Source organism: Trichoderma ghanense (assembly GCF_004382785.1).
Source record: "Trichoderma ghanense strain CCMA-1212 chromosome Unknown scaffold_13, whole genome shotgun sequence".
Classification (NCBI taxonomy): domain Eukaryota; kingdom Fungi; phylum Ascomycota; class Sordariomycetes; order Hypocreales; family Hypocreaceae; genus Trichoderma; species Trichoderma ghanense.
In genome coordinates this window covers 179,002-202,256 of record NW_027395676.1, presented here as the reverse complement: position 1 = coordinate 202,256, position 23,255 = coordinate 179,002, and the positions used below count along the sequence as shown (strand labels likewise).

General features: G+C 55.0%; 7 protein-coding genes across 7 annotated transcripts; 4 read left to right on the top strand and 3 right to left on the bottom strand.

The window, feature by feature from the left end:
- Window positions 1-1,157: 1,157 nt before the first annotated feature.
- On the top strand, window positions 1,158-3,194 carry CCMA1212_008710 (uncharacterized protein; the record flags this gene model as incomplete). The annotated part of the gene is made up of 1 exon (XM_073705827.1): window positions 1,158-3,194. One exon carries the CDS (start codon window positions 1,158-1,160, stop codon window positions 3,192-3,194), a length of 2,037 nt encoding a protein of 678 aa, XP_073555553.1.
- Window positions 3,195-5,008: 1,814 nt separating this feature from the next.
- CCMA1212_008709 (uncharacterized protein) lies at window positions 5,009-6,490 on the bottom strand (the record flags this gene model as incomplete). The annotated part of the gene is made up of 1 exon (XM_073705826.1): window positions 5,009-6,490. The coding sequence occupies one exon, from the start codon at window positions 6,488-6,490 to the stop codon at window positions 5,009-5,011; it is 1,482 nt and encodes a 493-aa protein (XP_073555667.1).
- A 6,299-nt stretch (window positions 6,491-12,789) lies between these two features.
- CCMA1212_008708 (Small nuclear ribonucleoprotein E) lies at window positions 12,790-13,468 on the top strand (the record flags this gene model as incomplete). Its single annotated transcript, XM_073705825.1, has 4 exons — window positions 12,790-12,813; window positions 13,137-13,199; window positions 13,254-13,347; window positions 13,413-13,468. The coding sequence occupies 4 exons, from the start codon at window positions 12,790-12,792 to the stop codon at window positions 13,466-13,468; spliced, it is 237 nt and encodes a 78-aa protein (XP_073555668.1).
- A 403-nt stretch (window positions 13,469-13,871) lies between these two features.
- On the top strand, window positions 13,872-18,728 carry CCMA1212_008707 (Mitochondrial distribution and morphology protein 10; the record flags this gene model as incomplete). Its single annotated transcript, XM_073705824.1, has 8 exons — window positions 13,872-13,879; window positions 13,901-13,968; window positions 14,064-15,454; window positions 15,933-16,286; window positions 16,389-17,074; window positions 17,139-18,182; window positions 18,256-18,319; window positions 18,621-18,728. 8 exons carry the CDS (start codon window positions 13,872-13,874, stop codon window positions 18,726-18,728), a joined length of 3,723 nt encoding a protein of 1,240 aa, XP_073555673.1.
- Window positions 15,924-18,847, bottom strand: CCMA1212_008706 (uncharacterized protein; the record flags this gene model as incomplete). Its single annotated transcript, XM_073705823.1, has 5 exons — window positions 15,924-16,267; window positions 16,415-17,090; window positions 17,179-18,208; window positions 18,254-18,399; window positions 18,503-18,847. The coding sequence occupies 5 exons, from the start codon at window positions 18,845-18,847 to the stop codon at window positions 15,924-15,926; spliced, it is 2,541 nt and encodes an 846-aa protein (XP_073555674.1).
- Window positions 18,848-20,326: 1,479 nt separating this feature from the next.
- Window positions 20,327-21,094, top strand: CCMA1212_008705 (30 kDa heat shock protein; the record flags this gene model as incomplete). The annotated part of the gene is made up of 1 exon (XM_073705822.1): window positions 20,327-21,094. One exon carries the CDS (start codon window positions 20,327-20,329, stop codon window positions 21,092-21,094), a length of 768 nt encoding a protein of 255 aa, XP_073555675.1.
- A 1,037-nt stretch (window positions 21,095-22,131) lies between these two features.
- On the bottom strand, window positions 22,132-23,127 carry CCMA1212_008704 (Oxidoreductase andH; the record flags this gene model as incomplete). The annotated part of the gene is made up of 1 exon (XM_073705821.1): window positions 22,132-23,127. One exon carries the CDS (start codon window positions 23,125-23,127, stop codon window positions 22,132-22,134), a length of 996 nt encoding a protein of 331 aa, XP_073555676.1.
- Between the last annotated feature and the right edge of the window lie 128 nt (window positions 23,128-23,255).

Genomic DNA, 23,255 nt, shown 5'->3' with positions numbered 1-23,255 from the left:
AATCCGCGGTGGAGGTGCTTCTTCACGTTGAGAGAAACGTTGCGAGGCGCAAGATGCACGAGCTGCGTTTTGATATGACATGGTTGACTTCCACCGAGAGACAGAGCAGTAAGAGCCACAGAGCCAGCCTGAGAAAAGGGGGAGCACCATGCGGGCCGTTATAGATGTTGTAAGACTCCATCACAGATGCGTAAGAGCCGCTGAGCCTGCCGGAGGAGCGTCATGGGCTGTTTGTTATTCACCTCCCACACTGAGCGTAAGAGCCATTGAAGCCGGCCGGTGGGAGAGATTTTGAGCCGTCATCAAACCCGAAGGTTTCATTTTTTTTCATGTCTCTTTTGAACATGATGCTGGATCAAGATACTAACGTAGAAACCAAAAGAAAGGAGTCCTCAGTACGAGGAATATGGTGTTGTCCTTGACGTGGTACAGACACTACACTATCGGGACCCCCGTTCAGGCAACATGTAAATGCACGTCGATGCCCGTCATACCTTACCTGTATGTACAGAGCACCTGCATCAAACACAACCCGCACCACTGCGGAACCCATCCGATTCCCTCATCCAGCCTTGGCGATGCCCTCACTTTCCCACCCCCTGTCTCTTCCTCCTTCTCCTCCTCCGCCACCCTGGTTTCCTCCCTGACCCCCCCCCATTCACATGATCCTCCCAATGCACGCAAATCCTCCGCCCTCCCCAAACGATCGGGATCTCGGCCAGCCTAGCGGCCCATCAGGGAAGTTCATAGCGGCAATCCGGCAACGGGCAAGGCATCCAGCTGGGCGGAAACAAGCCACTCAGACCTGAACCAACCAAGTTTTGAAGGAGGGATGCGCCACGGCCAGGGTTTTGCATGACGTTTCATGACCCCACACTTGCATTCTGGATGAGAGAAGCTTGAAGGCTTGTTTGGAGCTTTTGCCCTTCTTTTTTGGCTTGCATGCTCTCTCGGCTTGAGTGTGCCGTGAAGCTGCTTCGTGCTTGATGGGCGACGATGCCGTCAATCCGGCTCGAATTGCCTCTTTTATTTCTACTTCATTCTTAATATAATATGATGAACCTGTACTGATTGAGCCTCTCTTGATACTCTGTAAACACTTCACACTCTCGCTCATTCACTCATACGCTTTGCTCGCCATCTTATACAACCTCGTAATGGTGTCCGACCACGTCCTCCGGCTGTGCCACTCGGCCAACACCGTCAGCTCCCTGCTCGCCAAGAACCCGTCCCAGAGCCCCGGCCAGATCGCAAAGGACCTCTACGGCATCTACGAAAAGGACCTCCACCGGCCGCCTCCCTCCTCCGCCTCGGCCTCCTCCGCGGCCTCTTCCCGCTGCTCCTCCTCCCTCTCTTCCTCCGACAACACCAACACCACCACCACCACCACCACCACCAACAACAACAACAACAACAACACCAACAACAACAGCAACTACAGCATCACCAAAAATGGCCGACCATCTCCGGCATCATCCCGCCAGACGCTGGACCTCGCCCTCACTTGCGGCCGCTGGGGCCCCACGACGCCGAGCCCGCTCTTCCTCCAGGCCTTTGCCGACGCCCTGCGGTGCCTCGACGCGGATCCCCTCGCCGGCGTCGTCTCGCCGCCGCTCATGGGCTCGCACGGGACGGTCCCCCTGACCGTGATTGCGCCGCTGGTGGACGTCATCCGGCACGTCTCCAACGTCATTGCCCGCGCCGAGAAGGAGGTCTTCTTCATCACCTGCAACTGGTCGCCCTCCGTCGCGCAGCGGCTCGTCCGCAACGCCCTCATCGAGCTGTCGAGGCGCGCGGGCGAGCGGAAGCAGCGCGTCGTCGTCAAGATCATGTACGACAAGGCGACGCCCGCGAGCGCCATCGACGCCCATCAGCGCGTCAGCCCGGCCGCGTACTCGGGCAAGGCCATCCAGCTGCCGGCCCCGGACGAGGTGCCCCATCTCGACATGGAGGTCGTCAGCCTGCACAAGCTGGTGCTGGGCACGCTGCACGCCAAGTTCTGCGTCGTGGACCGCAAGATTGCCCTCGTCATGAGCAACAACATGGAGGACAACTGCAACATGGAGATGCTGACGCACCTCGAGGGCCCCATCGTCGACAGCATCTACGACACGGCGCTCATCACCTGGAAGCGGCCCTTTGACCCCCCCTTGCCGTCATACGGCTTCCCGGCTGCAGAGGGCGGCCTGCCGACGTCCACCCACGAGCCGCTGTATCTCGACAGGGGCGCCGGACGAGACCAGCAGCGCATCGCGGCAAACGGACAGGCGCACGCCGAGCTCAAGGAGCACACGCCCGAGGATCCGCACTACGACGACGATGTCGCGGGGGAAATCACGCGGATGCAGGTGTGCTACTCGACCAAGCCGGACGAGACGCGGCTGCAGGCGGCCAACCGCCAGCTCAACTACGCCGTCAAGAACCCCGTGCCGCCGACGGGGCCCGAGATCCCCGACGGCCACGAGATGACGCCGTACGTCGACACGTCGACGCCCTACCCGGTGCCCATGGCCCTCGTCTCGCGGCCGCCGTACGGCAGCGTCGACTCCAAGAACGCCTTTGTGCCGCAGAACGAGGCCTGGCTGTCGCTCATCCGGAACGCGGCGCACAACATCTTCATCCAGACGCCCGACCTCAACGCCGCGCCGCTCATCCCCGCGCTGGCCGAGGCGCTGCGCCGCGGCGTCGAGGTCACGTACTACGTGTGCTTCGGGTACAACGACGCCGGCGAGGTGATTCCCGGCCAGGGCGGGACCAACGAGCAGGCCGCGCGGAGCCTGCTGTCGCTGCTGCCCGAGGACGGGCCGGAGCGCAAGCTGCTGCACATCTACGACTACGTGGCCAAGGACCAGAACAGGCCGATTCACCAGTGCTTCCGCGCAAGGTGCTGCCACGTCAAGCTGCTGATTGCGGACGGCTGCGTGGGCGTCCAGGGGAGCGGCAACCAGGACACGCAGAGCTGGTTCCACAGCCAGGAGATCAACGTCATGGTGGACAGCGAGGAGGTTTGCGCAAAGTGGAGGGAGGGCATCGAGAGGAATCAGAACACGAGGCTGTTTGGGCGGGTTGCGGCGGATGGCGTCTGGAGGGATGACGAGGGCAGGGCGGGCGAGGGGTACATGGGGGATCCGGGGTCGGTCGAGGGCTTGATCAAGGGGGTTTGGGGGATGTATAAGAAGATGGAGAGGGCGTAGATGGAAAAGATGATTGTGCGTATATGAAGAAGCGTTGCGGTTGTTAGAATGGTTATAGTTGAGAGATACTACATGTGGATCTAGAGATGATGGTAGCATCCTCAGTTTCTTCTAGATGACTCGTAGTGAGAATGAGTGGCTGTTGGCATGATTGAACGAATGAGTCGTAAAAGACGAATCCAATTTGGTAGACGAACTCTCTAACTATGCAATACATGGCATCAACTTTGAAAGCAAACAACGCCTTCAATCAAGCACACATCAGACAACTCATCGCCCTAGATAAGCATTTGCTAAAAGATCACATGCCATCGACACCATGAAACATCTCAACATCTCATCTCAAACTGAGCAACACCTTCTCGTCACATCTACTTGCTTCCAGCACACACGATAGACCCCTCGTTCGTTGACTCCAGACTACCCAGGTGTCAGTCTTGCTAGAAGAGCTGCTAGCCAGCTAGAAGTCGAACCTGCACCAGCTACGGTAGCTAACCCTCCAGATCATTACTCACTTACATCATCAATCTCATGCCTCGTATCGGTTCACCAAACCCCATCAATGAGTTCGAGTTCACATGCACTTCCTCTTGTGTTGAAAGCTGAAGTTCACAATACCCCATGTAGACTAAATCACCAACAGCTACCACCAAATCACTACAATCATCCAGATCTACCTCAAGACACAAAACTCATTTCTCAGCCTTCAAACCTGCCATGTATTTCCCCCGGTAAACACCCTCCAAGCTCAATCAAGCTACGTTAACGTACAGAAAGGCAAAGCAGTCAGCTTACAAATCGACCGCTTTAACAACAATGTTATTAATCCACCAACAATCAAAAAGCAAGTTCAGCTTCAGTCAAGCTCAGTCTTGAGTCCAACCCCCAGCCGCATCAGCCGCATCAGCGCCACCACCACGCCCTACAAGTCATCATCCCCATACTCCATTCTCGTCATCCCGCCCCGTGGGGAAACCCCCATCTTACCTTAATACTCGTAAGGCAGTTGTTAGCACTATACCGCCAAGTGCGTTACTTAATACACCACAGGTTGCTCGACAAGGTCCGGCTAAATGCCAGAGTTTTTGCGCCCTGGTCTCTTTTTTTTGGTTTCCGCGCGCCCTAGTTTTGGCGCTGCCTTCCACGACTATTAGACGTGTGTACGTACTATCGATTTCTTGGAAGATCGTCTGATGCGTGGCCGATATCGCAGGTTTGAATCATCGTTGCGTGAGGCAACTCACGACGAGTGCAAGTTCACATGATGGTACCACATTTTGTACTCACCACCTTAAGGTACTGATCCGAGTCATGGACGAAGCATCTACAGCACATCACATGTAGCAAAGGCATCAGATACAGCGGTGAACAGAATTGTTTGATATTGTATCCTTTGCCGACAGTTCTATATCGTTCCACTCATATCCACCGTCCGATCAAGTAACCGTCTATTGCAGTTGATCCATCCGCCCACCCATCAATCCGTAGGCCAAAACTCCTAGTCAAAGAAAAGCCTTCTTGGCCAAGTCTCTATTCGACCGTTCCACCATACTCAGCATACAGACAAAACAAAAGAAATGTTCACAAAAAAAGCCATTTGTCCTTTGCTATAGGGGGTATATAAATATCCGCTCATCAAAAACAAAAAGGGTATGCAGCAAATATCGAAAAGCCGCCCACATCCGCTCTGCTCCCAGCATCCAGGCCGAATTGTATCCTGAGTTGATGCGCCCAGTCATCCAAGTCGTAGAAAAGAAGATTAAAAGAAAATTAGACAAAGGAAATTAAAAGTGTAGAGTATCATCGTGGGCTCGTTATAATTCTTGGCTCCCCCTTCGGCTGTTGGGCGCTGTTGCCCTTGCGGCAACCAACTCCTCGAGATCGTAGTACTCAATGGGCGGCGTCGGCGCCATCTCGTCCTCTGCGTACTCGGGAGGGCTGGGAGGCACATCCTGGTAAACGGGAGGCGCCTCGTTGTCCCAGCTGACGCTCAGGCCGCCATTGTCGGTCAGGACAACGGCAAAGTGCATGCGCAGGATCCGGCCGGTGCCCGTCTGGTGCGAGACGTTTGTCCGGCCCTCCTGCGCATACTCCTTGGACACGACCAGCTCCAGCAGCAGCGAGTGTGTCACCTCGGTGCCGTCGGGCGTCTTCATGTCGCAGGCGTACTTGAGCGCGTTGGAGTGCGGCTTGAGCTGGTTGACGCAAAACTCAAACTCCATGTCGACGATGCCGTCGGTGCCCGAGTAGTCCGACTTCCAGCCTTGGGTGAGCGTCTGCTCGCCGACGACGCGAGTCTCGCTCCGCGGCAGGCCCTTGGCGGCGGACTCGGCGAGCCCTGGGTTGTGCCGCTCGCAGGCGGGGGCGACCGTCTTGATGGTTTCCTCGAGCTTCCAGGTCAGCTTCTTGAGCTTCCACAGGTCGACCGTCTTGACGCGCTCGTTGTGCGTCATGAGCCCGTCGAGCTTGAGCGTCATCTTGTTGTTTCCCGTCGGGTGGACGACAGACACATAGCTGGCGGCGGCCTTGATGTTGGTCGGGGGAAAGACGCGGACCGAGTTGTGGGGGTACAGCGGCTCGGGCAGCGTCCGCTTGACGTCGATGATGCGCTCGAACTTGGCCGAGGAGATGGTGCTGAAGCCCTCGGGGGCGGTGGGCGCCGTCAGGAACTGGGCCTCGGCGCTGAGGACGTAGGCGATGGAGACGACGGGCGTGTCCATCGAGGCGGGCAGGTGGCCCGGCAGCAGGATGGAAAAGGGGAACTGGTGCTTGCCCTTGCGCAGCGGCACCGGGTGCGCCAGCAGCTTGAGCTTCTCGACCTCGGTGGACTGCGCCTGGCAGTCGCTGCAGTTGTTCTGGAACGGCCGCTTGTGGGTCACGACAAGGTTGAGGCTGGCCTCGAAGCTCTCGACGTCGACCAGGTCCTCCTTGATGTCGAGGAACAGCTGGCCCGAGACGAGGGCGCCGGTGCTGTCCTCGGCGTTGCCGTGAAAGACGACGGGCGGGCTCTCGACGCTCCAGTCGACGACGACGGGGGCGTAGGGGACGTGCTGGTGGCGCTCCTTGGAGGCGGAACGGCCAAAGTGCAGCGACAGGCGGTGGTGCTTGCGGATAGCTTCGGCGAGGTCGGGCATCTTGACGGCATGGCGGTCCTCGCTGTCCGAGGCGTGCGGGCTGGTGTTGCGGGAGGCGCTGCGCGAGGTGCTGCGCGAGGTGTTGCGGGAGCGCGAGACGGCCTTGATGTGGGGGATGGAGCCTGTCGACGAGCGCAGGAAGCTGGAGACGAGGTGTGGCATGATGGCGGGATGGGAGGGTGAAGCCGGGGTTGCGTGTGGTGAAGACTTGGTGGTGTTGATGGTGGTGGTGGTGGTGGTGGTGGTGACGAAAACGTCACTCTGAGAGGAGGACGGACAAAACAGCACGTTTTGTTTTGTACCTTTTCCTTGTGACTCTACAATTTCCTCTTGTTTCTTGTATGAGTGACGCCTTTCTCTTTCGTTTCCTTCTTTTCTCTCTTCTTTCTTTCTCTCTGCTGAATCAATGGGTTTTGTAGACTTGTAAGAGCGCTTCAGCCTTAGCGGTGGTCCAAGTCCGGTGATGGCAAGGGTCCGCTCTGCTCGTCCAACGAGGGGCTGCGTCTGGTGTATTTGAATGGGAATCCTCTTTGAATCTCCCAGGGACGCTCCTTGGTCGGGAATTCTGGCGATTGAAAGGCAAAAGAGGCGCCGACGGTGGGAAGCCACGGTGAACGAGAGGATAAGCCGCCCGTCTTATATATGGTCTTTCGTAAGCGGTGGCTGTTGGATGTTGAGAAAACGGGATGCGGAGTGATTAATTTCTCCTCGGTCCCTCTATTCTTTGATTTGTTTCTTTGTTCTTGCTTTGTCTCTGTATATCGGGTTGTCAAAGAAGTTGTCGTGTCGTCAGATGGCTTGCGTTTGCTGACTGTGCGTCCAGCAAGGTTTCGATAGCTCTGCACGGGTGAGTGTGTAAGCTGATGGTGATGATGGGAGCTCTCTGTATGCTCTAGAGCAGGCAAGTAAGTATTAAAAACGAATTGCAATGGCAGGCAAAGCGAAGCAAAACTGGTGATGCGATCAACAGATTTCCAAAACAGGAAAGCAGCAACGAGCAGCTGGAGGGCATCGTCAACTTATATGTCCTCTGTGCCTTCCAACTTGCTTCGGCATGCAGCGGTTTGTCCAACGGCCAGGAGCTACCGGCTGGGTACAAAGTACATGTACGTACCTTGTGTGCGTGTGTCATGGGCCGTTTGCGAAAAATTCAAGGTACCTGCCCACACACACGCACACCTGGCAGGTACCTTCTGCTGAGAAAATCCCTGCTTGTGACATGGGGACTCGACTCGAAATTCCTTTTTACTTTTTCTTTTTTTCCCTTTTTTCTTTCTTCGGCGCGCCAGACCGATGGCCGATGGATCTCCGGTGGGGCCTCGCATCGACGCAGCGCAGACGCCTTTCGATTGATTCTGTGGGGCCCTCGATTTTTTCAATTTTTTCCCCTTCTTTTTTCTTCTTTTTCTCCCAATTTTGCCATTTCTCGAGTCTTCTCTGCTTTTCCCCATTAGGCACTTGAACGGCATGGTACATACGAAAGTACGGACATCCAATTTCTCAAGGTTCTCTTCTTTACACGAGCTGGGAATTGGACGGCTTTAGTTTTCGCCTTGCTGAGTCCCTGCGGCCGCATTGAGAACCTTGAAAAGGCATCAGCAGTTTGCAAGCATCAGGCAATGCCTCGTAGCTGTAGCAGCAGCCCTGACGCTGTTTACTGAAGCCCCCTTTGAGTTCATGCTACTCTGTTTCATTCTGGCTTCATGGAATACAATGAATGGCCCAGGTGTAATTTCTCCAAAACGAACAAAGCGTTAACTGGATCCCTTCCCATACCTATGGGGCACGACTCACGGCCTTGTTCGGTGAACTCGCTGCCCAGTCCAGGCACATGTACTGTCTCCTCTGCCTGTACCTACCTAGGTAGGTACCTGCAATATCAGCCATCCATTACCAGCTCCTCACGAAACATGCACAGCTCGCCCAATCCATGCCTCACCTTAACCATCACGCAAACAGCCTCATTGCTGTTGTCAATGGTCACCTCACTGACTAATACCAAGTAAACAAATCCCAAATCAACTCGTCACTTTTCAGCGCCGACACCGGGCTCACATTGACATGTTCCCCTCTGACAATGACAGACGGAGGGCGCAGCCGACGATGACTTACACGGCCTGCATGTAAGTCGATACATGGCCTCATGCGTCGCTTCGCCGTGCATGACAAGTACCTGCAAGCCACTGCCCGTCTGGTGACCCAAAAGCGCATCCGCAAAAAAGCACGCGAAGCGGCAGTTCCGTCTCCGTGCCTCACCTCAGTTGACCACTCACTGCATGTCACAGAGAAAGACGGTACTTTGCAGCGCCACCGTAGCTGCGCCCAACGACAAGTCACTCGCTCACTGACCCCTTACAACCCACAGGGATCGATTGATCAATGCAGCCGCCCTGGAAAAGAGCCGGCAGAAACATACATACGGTAGGGCGCTGAGACGAGATCCACGCCCTAAAATGTCAGTGGCGTGATGCCCTGTGACGTCTAGCCCGAGGCCACTGGGACGCCCTTGTGGTTCGTAGTTGAGCCGAAGCGCCAGCGCATTGGGGCCAATTGCCTGGTTGGGCTTTTCGGGTTTGTCTTGCATCCAATTCCTTCGTGTCAGATGCCCTTTTGTCCCGCCTCAGCTCAGGAGAAGACTGGTTGATTACATACTGTCATTAGACGTACGCTGCTGACGCTTCTGGAATGTCCAATATTAGACATTTGGTTGACAGATGGCGTATGTCGAAAGGCGTGCTCACATCCCATGATGTATCAATTCGACACAGGCAAGCAAAAATCGATTAATCAACTCTTTCATAATATTGCAGCTCATCTCGTCAACGTCTCAACCAACATCAAATTATCATCAAACACCCTGATCTCATACTGACCTCGCATCCAATCTTCATCCCCACGCCAATGTCATCCATCCACAACAACACACATCCACCACAAGCGAACGGCCAATTCCAGCTGGCCTCGATTCGTGCAATACCCGCCTTTTTCCCCTTTAAATCAGGTCACCCGTCGACTCTAAATTTTTCTTCTTCTCCTTCTCCTCTTGCCAGCTTGTTGTTCCCCTTGCCATCTTCTGGCTCCACGGAGATGCTACTAAAAAAATTTTACGTGTAAAGAGTTTGTCCTTCGCCTCAATTTCCAGAATACTACCCCGATCCGGACTAGGCGCTCCCGATGGGAATCGGCAAGCCGGCCGGTTCCTGTTTCTTTTATTTTCCCGGTTTTCTTCTAGTAAATGCTTTTTCTGTTGCTCCGTTTTGCCTTGTGGGACCTTGCTCGTGAAAAAGAATCCATAAATTTCTTCTCTTTGGGCTTCTTTGAGATTTGAAGTGCCCGCCGTGGATGATGATGATGGATCCTCATTCAGAGAAACTCGAAATTACTGCCTTTTACGGTTGCATGTCTGTATTTACACAGGTTTTCGTTCGGTGCCTTTACGGAGTACTCGATCGGTGTCCCGTTCAAGACAGCATGGTAGCAACTTTAAATCTGGAGTAAGATGGAGCACCCTCCGTATTATAAGGTATGTTTCTTGACGTTTTAGAACACCCGTCCGTGTTTTCTGGCCGGTCGAGTTCAAGCGTCGGTTCGTTCGCCGTCAGCCAACTACCAACCCAGAGACGGTCCCTGAAAAATTTTCCTCAGTCCGTTTCTTGTCTAACTTGATGCTACCCGTGCTTCGATGTGGCTGTCCATCGTCGATCATGGCAGCAACCACGTGTGATGCTAAACCAGGTCCCGAAAGCCTCAGCCATGCCGCTAATAGAAAACGGCAGCCCTTGAGCCTCCTCGCCGCTTCAGGTGCATGCATTTCCATGGTCTCCTCCCCCCTGTGAGTGGCCACCTTATTACGTACCGGATATTGCTTTTCCTGCAGTATGTATTTGAAAAAAAAAAGGGTCCAGAGTCCAGGCTCTCAAGGGTTGCTGTTACGGAGGAGGCCCTGCTTAGGAGCGAAATAGTACCCTTTTGGGTAGTTGTCGAGGCAGTACTTGTACATACGATACATCAGGATGTTGCGGCCCGTGATCCCGCTCCCGCAGCAAGCCCTGTACTCGTCCTCCTTCTTCTCTCTTTGTGTCGCAGCTCGGCAGTGGAGGACTCGTTAGTGCCGCGAATGCAACATCTCGGCATTCGATCAAGATCCCAGGCTGTTGCCGTCTGACGATGCTCTGTTGGACAGTCGCCAAGAAGCTCACCAGCCAATTCAATTGTCTCTCACACATACATGATACACACACAAACAATATGCTTCATGCTACAAATTTCTGAAGCAGTAAAACCTCAGCTGATGCATGACCTTCAGCGTAAACTCAATCGCCGAGTCATTCGGTTCGCCATCGTCACAAGGTTCTCAAGGTTCTCGTCTCAGCAAAAAGTGACCAGCCAGCCTCACTCGCTCGCTTCTCCGATTGGGCATCACCCCCCTTTCCACTTACACGTACAAGCATGTACAGGAACGGAGTCAACAGCCGCATTGTGTCAGACAAGCCCCAGAGCACGAATGACACAGGCCCAGCTCCCCTCGTGTTCTCTCCCCCGTACCCAATACTCTGTACAATCGGTAACCGCCGGCTACCTAGAGAGTAAGGCAACATGGGCGGGCTACACAATGTCCTCAGCACCGCAACGACCAGTCACACGGAGTAAAAAGACGGAGTGATCTGGAGAGAGAGCTTCATTTGCCCCAGTGTGCCCGCGGCCGCAACGGAGCACCGCCCTCGTATGTGGCATTTTGTTGCATTCGATTTTTCCTTAAGCCGAAATGGGGCCCCATTTTGAGCCGAAGGCATCATCAGGGCCAAGAAAAGGGGAATCACGTCAGAACTGGTCCATTGTGCGATTCTGACGATGCTGCTGCCTGGTTTCTCGAATTGGACATTTGGGCGTGAATTCATGCTCTCCTTTCTTTATTTGTTTCTCCTTCTCCTCATTGCGTGCGTGTGCGGCAGGTATGCTGTCGTATTGATGGTGCGATTATATGTCAAGGTTTCCACTTTGCGATCAGGCGACGGGCTGGTGCTTACACTGTACAGTGTCATCATCCAACTGCTGAGGGCAGCCGGTGATGGGCCTCCAGTTTACGTAGACCGACTGCTCAATGTCAAATGCCAATGAATGTGAATCGATGATCATCTCATGCTACCATCATGCCTGGAAGGGATCGTCAGGCCTATGTTCCGGGAGCTGTTTCGCAGACTTGGCCCGGCCCGACTTGCGGGTTTTGCGCTCGTTTCAACGCCATCGCAACATGACATCAACCCTGCCCATCCGTACAAATACATGATGCATGTCGACGGTCCTTCATATGTAGGCGCATCTACAAATAGCAATTCCCTCGCTTGTACGAGCATTGGAGGCAGCCTGACCTAGAATGTACAGTAGACCTCCCGGAATCCCCGATTCCCGGCCGCCGTAAGTGCCGGCGCGGAACGGATGCCAGGACCGGGAGTGGCCGGATGCACAGGCGATCCCGGACATCCGGTTACCGAGCCGATGGATTCCGGACTGCCGAAGGTGCTGCCTCTTGGTCTGACCTTGGGATTGACGTGAGCCCCAAGAAATACGTAGGAACACATGTTCGTTTTGTTGCAGCATTTAAATTGGCAATGCGGTATTAATATCCGCTGCGTTCTGACGCGAAGAGGTATTTCGCGCATTGTGGTGAAGGAGAAGCGACGCGAAGCACATTAACACATTTCTTGTCAAAAGCTGCAGGACACACGCAGCGAACGGTAGAGTACATGTCCATACAACTCCGTAGGTCCGTAATACCTGTTTTCCACAAACATGTATGCGAATATATTGACATGCGCAATAAATCACAGCCACGACTGGCGAATGGGTACTCGAGTCCTCCGCAATGAAAGCGAGCATCAGGTCATGTTTTTGTTACCAAGCAGCAGACCCGATGTTCCAGTTGCGCACCCTTTTCTACATGACCAAGAGAGATAGCCATGAGAAGTTTTCCGACAAAATGTTTCATAGAGCATAATATGCTGATTCCTGTGCTATCTACCATGATTTATCATCTTTTTGACCAGATTTTCTTAAGCAAAATAGCAGTCGAGAAATGCATCGCAACATCCATGTTTGGGTGGCTGTCAAGTGTAAGTGAAGATGTACTCAAGTACACTCTTATCGAAGCTTATCGCGGCAAATCATATCTCCGCTCCGCCACTTTTGCAAGACAATCGCTCTCAACACCATCCGAGCTTCTCGACAAGGTAAGCTCATCACGGCAACATCGCGACATTCCCACGACTCGTCCCATCGCCCTCTTTCTTCTCCGTACCGCCTACGCACGACGATCGCTTCTTTCGGCAAACACGCGCAACTATGACTGGCCGAGGTGGAGGCGGCGGTCGCCGCGTCTTGCTGCCGCCCATGTATGCATTTGTTCCAGCTGATGAACAAGCTACCTTTGCTATGAAGGCTGAAGGCTGACTCTCTTTAGCAACATGATTTTCAAGCTTCTCCAGAATGTGAGTACACGCTTGATTTGTGATTTGGTCCTTGTCGACTCCCCTGCGCGAATCGCACGATGCACTTACGATGGCTATGGCCTGGCCTGGCGCAACCACTCGGGATAAGAAAACGCGATTGGAAGATGCTCTTCGGGTTATTGGCATTATACAATGGGGAATTGCCGATTTCTCACTCTCAGTCAGACTGGCCCGGCAGATACTTGATCTCACGATTTGACTCTTCCTATCCCTCCACGAACCTACATCGAACCGACGACGCTAGACAAGCAAGGATTATTTACGCATTTTCTGGATAACGTTCTAATTTTTGATATCACTAGAACGCCACAGTTAGCGTCTGGCTGTATGAGCAGCTGTCAATTCGAATCGAGGGCAAGATTCGGGTCAGTAAAGCAAGCCTCCGTTGGGTTCGATTCTCAAACTAATGCGAGGCGTAGGGCTTTGACGAGTTCATGAACTTGGTCATTGACGACGCCGTGGAGGTGAAGCAAATCACAAAGACAAACGACAAGGAGACGAGGAAACCGCTGGGTAAGTGTTGACGAAGGAGTGGTCTCTCCACCCACGCAAAGCCAAACAGACTGACACAACTATAGGCCAAATCCTGCTGAAAGGCGACAATGTCTCTCTGATCCAGAACCTGTCAAGTTAAACAAACTGCATTTTGGTCAACTCTGATATGAACCACGGAGTTGCATATACCTCCTAAGATACCCCGTCGAACGGCACGCAAGGGATCTTCTTCTCATGAACCACGTATCACATCTGGGTAGCAAACGATTGAACAATGGGCTCGGCATAATGGAAATTATTTGGCCAAATAGAGGCACAGATCGATAATGAAGACATATATCAAGGCACACGAGTGCTTTGCATCTGCTTGGGCCTTTTTCCTGTTGCTGTAGATTCAAGATATTGCCGATGTTGTGCCGGGCTGGTGGCACCGCTCAACACCAAAATATCCCCGACTGGAGAGGTGACGATTCTTTCGCACTTGCATCCTCGTAGAGACCCAAGCCGGAGCCTCCAGCCGGGCATGAGCATCGCGCGCTGAGATGCGCGAGTTTATGGACTATGTCCACAGTGCTTTCTACGAGGCCACGGGATGGAGGCGCGACAATTCCTACGCAGCGCTGAATTCGACAACGGATGGTGAGTTCCTCCCATTACATGCCCGCCTGCTGCCACAGCTTGCTATATACGAGCTGTTGGAGACCTCCAAAGCTCTCAGCTAACCTCGCGGCCAGCTCTGTTGAACTTTCGCACTCCACGAGGCCTTCGCCTCACCCTCTCGGCCCTCGCAAGTCCCAACTTTGCCACGTCCTACCAGCTGGGCTCCGTCGGCGTGGTCGACGGCTCCATCTCCTACCTCTTCTCCTCTGTTCCTCTGCGACTCCTCTTGACCCCCCAGTCCGAAAATGTCCCGCTCCCCGACCTCCTGCGATCCTATCGGCCATTGACGCCGGTCGCTCGGCGAGACGTCCCCTCATTACGACGGCCCGATGACGAGGACAAGACCAACGAGTCGCTCCTGTACGGCAGACTGTACCTGCCCCGGTCGCAGCTGGAGGCGCTCCTGGTGCGGCGACTGTCTCCCGCTTTGCAGGCACAGTTCAGCGCCGTGTCTGGCCAGCACCTCCGCGACGGGGGCACGGCGCTGGGCTTGCTCCAGTACGACGTGGGAAGGTATGCGCTCGAGGGACTGGCGTCCACGGACGGTGGCCTGCTGGGCTTCCGAGGGGTGTACAACTTCGGAGGCGACCTGAGCAGCAAGAAGCACGCCCAGCACTCGGCTGCGTCCACGGCGGAGAATGGAAACGGCGGTGGCAATGGCGACAAAGAGAGGATATACGGCCGCTTCAGCACTGGTGGAGAGATTTACTACGGCACGCTGAACAAGTCTGGGGGCATCAGCATCGGCGCGCGATTTGCCACGCTGCCGGATCACAAGGGGACGCCGCTGTCTGCCACGCTGACGCTGAATCCTCTGATGGGCAACATTGCGGCCAGCTACGCGGTCATGGCTGGCAAGGAGTGCAGTCTCGCAACGCGCTTGGAGTTTAACATTTTCAGCTACGAAAGCTCCTGGGCTGTGGGCATGGAGCTGTGGAGGAAGCCGTTTGCTCGATTGGCGGTAGAAGGAGAGCCATCTGATGCGGAATCTCCGGCGAAGACATTGCTTTCAAAGTCAACTCCCGCCCCTACGAGGGAACCTACCAATCGGACAGAAGGAACAGCACCTACGACGAAAACCAGCAATGCAGTACCAGTCCTGGTCCCGGTAGCAACGCCGGCCGAACGCAGTTTCAACGCCAAGTTGGAGTGGAGGCTTGACGAGCCGGAAAAGGCCACGGAAAAGAAGACGGGCTCCAAGATGAACGGAAGCAATGTTGGAAAGTCAAAGGGTAGTAAGAAGGCATCTGTCAAGGGGCAACCCGTCCACAAGGTAGAGAAGGTAGAGGCAGAGGCAGAGAAGGAGAAGGAGCAGGAATATGCGGGCGTCGTGAAGGCGAGGCTGGATCAGAATCTTCGGCTTGGAGTGCTGTGGGAAGGGCGAGTCAAGTCGCTGCTGTTTAGTCTCGGCAGCGGGATCGACTTGAAGATGATGAACAAGCCGTTTCGAACACTAGGTCTCGAGGTTCAGTTCTCGTCATGATGCGCAGGATGGCGGCCCTCGTCAAGTCAGCAATTCCGAGTATAGGTCGGAACATCAGTCCACGATACTCAACCAGTTCAAAAGATTCACAAGAGAGAGTTGTTGTGTGTGCACGGAGTACTACTACATAAGGTATCAAGATGAATCCTACTGGCTGATGATCTCCGACGCTTTTGTCCGACTATCTCCCCACCTTGATCAACTTGTCGACTCGACATTTGCATATCATGCCATCGGACATGACCGCTTAAAACCGAATTCTCCGCGGGTTTCTGATCTTCGTATTTCGAGTTCGCATCCGCCATCACTCTCATGAAATCTCCGTCGCATACTGGCAAAAGCATCACAGCTGCCCGGACATACGGGACATAGCACGCGGAAAGCAAAGAAGAAACCCGAAGCCCCCCTTTTTCAACTTTCACGCACGCAACGAGCTGAAAGGCCACCCCCCCTAAAATAGGACCACGACGCGGGCATGGGTCGCCAGTCGCGGCGGCGGCCACCCGCCTGCGCCCTGTGCCGGATCCGAAAGCTGCGCTGCAACCGCGGCTCGCCGTGCTCCAACTGCTCGATCCGCGGGGTCCCTTGCGATCTCGATAGACCATCTCTCGGGGCCGGGGCCGGGGCCGGGGCCGGAGCTGCTCATCCGGTTCTCCTCCCGGGGAACGGGGTTCACTTCGGCGGCGGCGGTGGGCCGCAGGAGGCTCTGAACCGGAACCACTTGGCGCCCTCGTTGCTGGCGTCTTCGCAGCTGCAGCTCGTGACGGCGGACGTGCTGGGGCTTGAGAAGAATTGCTCGAGCCAGAAGGTGTTGGTGAGTGTTTTCTCAACGGGGTGCATTGGCGGTTCAGAGAGAAGAGAGAGTGTGTGACAGAGAGAGAGAGATTGGATTCTTATATGACCAACCCTTTGGTAGGACTCGTTGGCGCCTCCTCCGCTCACCTTTCGGACTCGCTCTATCCGCACCATCACCAGCCCTTCCTTCTTCGTGCTGCACCCCAGCAGCTCTCCCGCCTTGACCGAACAGGTCAGGGTCATCAAGTGCATATGCCTGCCCCTGAGGGCAGACGCCCACATCCTGCTGGACAAGTTCATCAAGGACGTCCTCCACTTCCACCACATATTCCACACGCCGTCCCTCCCCCTTGCCGTCGACCGCTTCTACGACGCCGTGGAGCAGGGCGAGCCGGTGGACATTGGCCAGCTGATGGTCATACTGGCCATCTGCTGCAGCAGCACGCACACGTGGACCCGGTTCGACGACAGCAAGGGCCTCTTTGACCGCTCGGCAGACGCAAACGCGCAGACTGCCGGGTGGCTCACCACGGCCCTCGACGTCATCCACCACGCGCACCTGGCGGCCCACGCGTCCCTGGCGTGCATCCAGGGCATCGTGGTGGTCTTCTTCATGATTTGCAGCCTGGAGGGCATCTCGGCGCGGGCGCGGCTGCTGCATGCGCAGGCGGTTGCCATGGCGCAGGAGATTGGGCTGCATTATCTTGATGCCCCGAATCCGAGTTCGCAGGCAAGGTTGCTGAAGAAGTCTACGGTGGAAGCCGAGGTTGGGCGCAGGACGTGGTGGTATCTCACTGATACGGACTGGTGAGTCGCCTTTGTTCTGTTTGCCCAGTCGTTTTGTGACAAGTACTGAGAGGTTTGCGCACAGGATGCTGTCCAGGTTGTCAGTCCCTCAACAAGGGGCATACACGATACTGCCCAGCCAGATGGCCGTGCGAAAGCCCAGCAATGCAAACGACGTGGACATTGTCGACGGGCAAGAGGTCGTCGACCGTCCACTCGACGAGGCCACGTCCGTGTCGTATCTTCTGCAGCGGATTCGCCTTGCAGAACTCTTTTACAGTCTCGGCAGCCATGACAAATCCCTCAACTGGAATTCGGAAGAGGCCGACTACGGAAAGATTATGGAGGCGGACATGAAGCTGCGGCAGTTCATGCGAGAGCTGCCATGGTTCTTCCGCCTCGAGAACAGCAGCGCCCTGTCGAAGCTGCCGCCGTCGGATATACGGCGCTCCTCCGACATCACGATCCAGCGATACATGCTCAACATGATCTTCTACGGCCAAATCTGCAAGCTCCATCTCCCCTATCTCGCCCGCGGCACGGTCAACCCCGGCTTCGCTTATTCCCACGACTCGTGCCTCAAGGCGGCGCAGCGCATCATCTACATTGAGCACCGCATGAGGGCCGAAAACTCGACCTTTGTCCTGTTCCGGCAGCGCATGAATGTGAAATTCCGGAGCATCTTCATCGCCTGCGTCGTCTTTGTGCTGGACGGGTGCTTGACTACAAACGAGGGCGGCGGAACAGGGGCCGGGGGCAGCGCGGCGGGAGGAGGGGATGCGACGATGACGGACGCGTGGAAGATTTTGCACGAGGCGAGGGGGCAGTCGCCGCTGGCGTCGGAGCTGCTGCACATGTCGATTCAGATCTTGCGCAAGTACAGGGCGTCGCATCCGGCGCTGCAGGCGCTGCAGATGGAGAAGCAGAGTCGGGAGGCGATGTCTTTGGGTCAAAGGGACACCTTGGGGGGTGAAGTTACGGAGAGAGGTGAGATGCTTGTCGGTTCGGAGGCGAAGAGGACGGACACGATTGAGGTTGATAATGTTGACTTGGACAAACTCTGGGAGACGCTTCAAGGGCGAGGGAGGGACTGGAACAATCTGTTTTGGAGCCTGGGCCCTCCATTGATGTGATTTGATGGCTTGGGAAAACGACCTTTCATGCTTCTTTTGTGTTATATAAGTAGCGTCAAGGATTTACAGCTCGGATAGGAGTGCGGCAACGAAACAGAGCCATGCCGGCACGTCGGTTGTCAGTGTCCTCACGGTGTGCAGCCGGATCCAGCCCGCCATTTGCCCTTGCGCAAGCTCCGGTGCGGACAGGATCTTGTCCATGATGGCTAGCACCTGTAGATATCCCAAATATAAGCCACGTTTTCTCACTCACACACACACACACAATATCCCACAATCGACAGAGGAGGAAATAGAGCAATAATAAAGAACTCACCGAATTGCCAAAGCCAAAGTGAACAAGCGTAAACACCAGTCCTGCAATCGCCCACCGCGACGCTTTCTTCGCCTTTGCCTGGCCCTCGGCGGACAACCCGGGCTGGGGCTTGTTCCAGGCGGCGCGGATGCCGGAGGCGACGGTCACGGCGCTGAGGGAGGTGATGCCGATGAAGCCGGGCTTGAAGAAGTCGCGGAACCAGATGGCGACGGCGGGGCCGGGGTAGGCCGGGTTGGCGAAGGGGAGGACGGTGATCCATGCGCCGAGGGCCATGCCTACGTTGAGGGAGGTGGAGAGGGTTGGGAGGAGGGATTTGGGTGTTGTTGTTGTTGATTTGGAGGGCATTTTGAGTTGTGTTGAGATGATGTCGTGGTGATTGATGGAGGCGACTAGTGGTGAGGTTGGTTGTTGGAGGTGATTTGATATATGAGATGTATGGTGGTGTATATGTGAGTGTGAGGGGATGTTGAGATGGTAGCGGGATAGGGGGTTGAAGTGGAACGACGTATACGTTTAGTCTGATATTAGAACTATGTACAGAGCTGTTGAATTGGCCAATTGGCTGGGGCTGATGGATCATAGCAGGTATTACATCGTATTACGGCTCGGAGCTATTGACTGCTTTTGAAGGGGAATTGCTGACATGGCGTTTCCTGAACGGGAGGCAAGCCTCGATGGGGAGTTGAGCTTGGATGAATAAGCATGACTTGTAAATAGGTCGTGGAGATGGTGTTCCCCATATAAGGCTGCATCCCTTGTCCTTTGATTTTAGAGGCAGCTTTGTGCGAGGAACATTGAGTTGTGAGCTTATATGGTGTTATACAAGATATTACCTACCTTGGTAAGGTGAGGAGACAAGATGCTGGGGACAGATTGATAGGTGTTCTGACGAGGACGGAGAGCAATCCGTCGCGAGAACCGGCTACGCACTTGCGTGATGTGGCTGACATCTCAATGACATTCCGCTAACACAACCACCTTCTACAGCTCTCTCTGCCCTTCTGCTGGCTGTGAGCTGTTCACCCAAAAAGCTGGAGAACGTGCTTCCACTCTCCACACGACAGACGGCGGGATTGGCCGATGCCTCGGCGCGGTGACATCCAAACGGCTGATCGACTTCGACCACCGACGAAAGCGTGCAAGCCTCACGGGTGGGAGAATAGCCGCCAACGCAGCCTGACAAGCAGACTAGTTGAGCCCCATCCTTTTGGCTAACAGGCGAGAACCGTTCGTGGGTTGACGAGACGTTGCCATTGGGCCGTCCAACTTGCATTTGCCTCAGCTCGCCCGCTAGCCATTGCATCCGCACTCCAGGGTAGCTCCGGGTAGCTACTGCACAAGCTAGAGCTCCAGCTTCTCCACGCCATCAGCGCACACACGGTGCAGCACAGTGCCCGAACTCTCTAGAAACTTCGACCCTCCGCCAGAAAGAGTTCGCGATAACTGCCCATCAAGGGACATTGTGCAGCCAGCTCCCTTCTCGCTTCCCACCCGTCAACCCTTCTCACAGTACGGACAAGAAGATGCTCCCACCAAACTTTGTGTCTACACGTCATTATCAGTCGACTTTTTGGGTTTCGCTCGCCAAACTCACAAGTCGAACCGACAACGTCTGGGCTACGTAATGGGCGATGCTTCTCGAACTCTGGAGAGGAATCTCCGGATAGGCCATCATGGGCGTGGCTCGGGTATAAAGAAGTCGGGCAGATGCCGCTGACCTGAAGCTCTTGAAGAAGCCAGACATCCATCAGGAAAACAAACACCACCACCACACCACAACAACAACTCCTCCTCCGCGCTTCCGAGCCAACCCAGCTCCTTTTTATGCTCAAGCGATCCCTTCTTCGCAACAACAACAACAACAACAAGAACCGCATCATCAAGCACCTCTCTTCTGCTCCAACTCCAAAGACCACCCCTATCGCCGCCGCACGACTCTTCTCGACCGCTCCCAAAATGGCCTTCTTCCAGCGCAACTTCTACCCCGAGACCTCCTTCACCCCCCTCTTCCGCCTGCTCCAGGACTTTGACGACTACTCGCGCCAGAGCAACGGCGGCTCGCCCTCGGGCCGCCGCACCGGCATCGCGCCATGGCAGCCCAAGTTCGACGTGCGCGAGACGGACTCCGCCTACGAGCTGCACGGCGAGCTGCCCGGCATGAACAAGGACAACGTCAACATTGAGTTCACCGACTCCCAGACGCTCGTCGTCCACGGCCGCGTCGAGCGCACCTACACCGCCGGCACGCCGCCCTCGGGTTACCTCGAAGGGTCCAAGACGGGCGGCGCCATCACCGAGGGCGGCGAGAAGGAGAAGAAGCCGCCCAAGCCCACCGTCGAGGACGAGGGCGCCGCCGGCAAGTCGGGCGAGAAGCAGGTGTCCAAGAAGGGTGAGGAGAAAGACTCTGGCAAGCCTGCCGACAACGCAAAGTACTGGCTGAGCGAGCGCAGCGTCGGCGAGTTCTCGCGGACGTTTAGCTTCCCCACGCGTATCGACCAGGACAAGGTGTCGGCCAACTTCAAGGACGGCATCTTGAACATTACCATTCCCAAGGCGGCCAAGCACGAGCCCAAGAAGATTCCTGTCAACTAAGGGGTTTGACGATGGGAAAGGATGTGGGGGATGATTTGTCATGAGTGATGATTGTAGTTGGGGATTCGTTCACGCTCCTTTTTTTTTTTTTATGATGGTTGGTCTGTCTTTGGTGTTTTTTTGGATGTACGCATGGGAGTCATGATACGAGTTATAGCCTTGTTATCTCTTACTTCATCAAACTTGCCCGACTGCTGTGACGCAGTCATTCAGATGAAAACTTGTCGTATGTACAATCCTTAATGCAAAAGTTTTTATTTTAATCAAGATCGGTACATGACTGGATAACCTGTGAATGTACACTCAATGCCTGCCCAAGCTGCGATACATCAAATCATTATGAATCAACCCTTGTAAGTGGAAAAGACGGTTGGTCATGCTGGATGCCTTGAATGTCATCATTCATCTTACGATACGATTACGCTATGATACTACTCTTCCCCGCTCCAGGTAGTCATTGATATGAAAGGCTGCATAAACGTCGTGTCACTGTATTTCACCTACACAAACATATATCAACCATCTACATGCTGTACAACAACCGAATTGAATCAGCTCGAAACAAATATAGCATCTCCAATATCATACACCAAAACGGCCAGCCAAATCACCCTCAAAGACCAAGACCTCAACCTCACCCACCACGCCACTTACACCACCACCACCACAACCACCACCACCCCCCTTCCTCATCTCCGTAAAGCAGCCCTTCCTCGACCCAGACCAAGCTCAAGGCCTCCCGGGCTTCGGATTTCCCTGCGCTGGAGACGCCGGCGGTGTTGGCGGAGGATATGAGGCGCTTCTTTGGGAATGCGGATGAGAGCGGGACGTTGAGTGTTTGGCGAGTAAGAGGTTACATAGAGAAAGCAACATGGTAAGTATGGGTGGGTATGGTAAGCGATACATCGAGATATGATTTTTCTATTTTATGGACGGCAAAGTATAAGCCTTAACAACGGAAACAGTAGTTGTGCTTGACTGGATGTCTGTGGTTCTAATCACATTTTCTCCATGGCATGGTTATCGTGAAGAGCAGGTCAAAGATACGGCTGAAGAAGGTTCTTCGTATGCTCCGAGATTTTCCCCTGATCCTTCTCCCTCAGCTTCGCCATGGCCCCGGCATTCGGCGTGCACTCGCACTTGTGGTTGACGAGGAACAGCCCGTTTTCCGATTTCCCCAACGAGTTCACTCCCGACTTGCCTCCCCACGGAATCCCGCGGCCGCCAAAGGCAGCGCTGGTACTTTCAAACAGGTGTCTCTGCCCAGACTCCTCATGGCTGAAGCCAAAGAAGAAAATCAGCGACTCGACGACAAAGGCAAAGACCCGGGCGAGGATGGAGCCCTCATCCCAGCCTCTCCTCGCGTTGCCCGTGTTGACCCATCCGGGCAACGAGTGGATAAAAGCCACGTCGGGGTTGTCGCTCGCCAGCCTCTCCAGGAAGATGCTGTTCAGGGCAATGTATTGCATCTGGCCTTTGATGGCGCTGAAATTCCCGGGCTGTTTGAGGTCCGGGTCGTCGACTTTGATGCTTGCTCTCTCCATCCCGCCGCCCAGGACGCTGATGACTCTGGGAGCTTCCGACTGGCGCAACAGCGGAAGAAGATGCAGGATGAAGAGCATCCGCGAGTAGTACTCCAAGCTCTGGGACAGTTCCAGGCCCTCGCTCGTCTCCTTTCGCGTCCCAAACGGCGCATAGCCCGCCGACAGGAACAACAAGTCGATGCGCGATTCCTTTTCCTTGATGATTTCGCATATTCGCTTGACGTCGGCGAGCAGCGAGACCTCGCCCTCTGTCCAGACAATGTCCGCCTTGGGGTTGATGGCGCTGAGCTCCTGGATGAAGGCGCGTGTCGGCTCTTCGGAGCTCTTGCGCCCGACGAGGTAGATTCTGACGCTCGCGCCTGTGGAAGCGAGGGCCCTGATGGTAAACTTGCCGACGCCTGAGGTGCCGCCGACAAAGACGGAGACGCGGGGGGCGGTTGCGTCGTTGACGAGCGCGTTGGAGTCTTGGATTTCTTTGTACGAGACCATCGTGGATGTTGTACGTATGGAACGTCACCTAATGAATCGATAATGCTCTTCCAATGGGGTATGTTTTGAATTCTAAGAAAGGAGCTCTATCAGTATCAGCCGCGACGGAGGATTGGCTGCCTAGACGC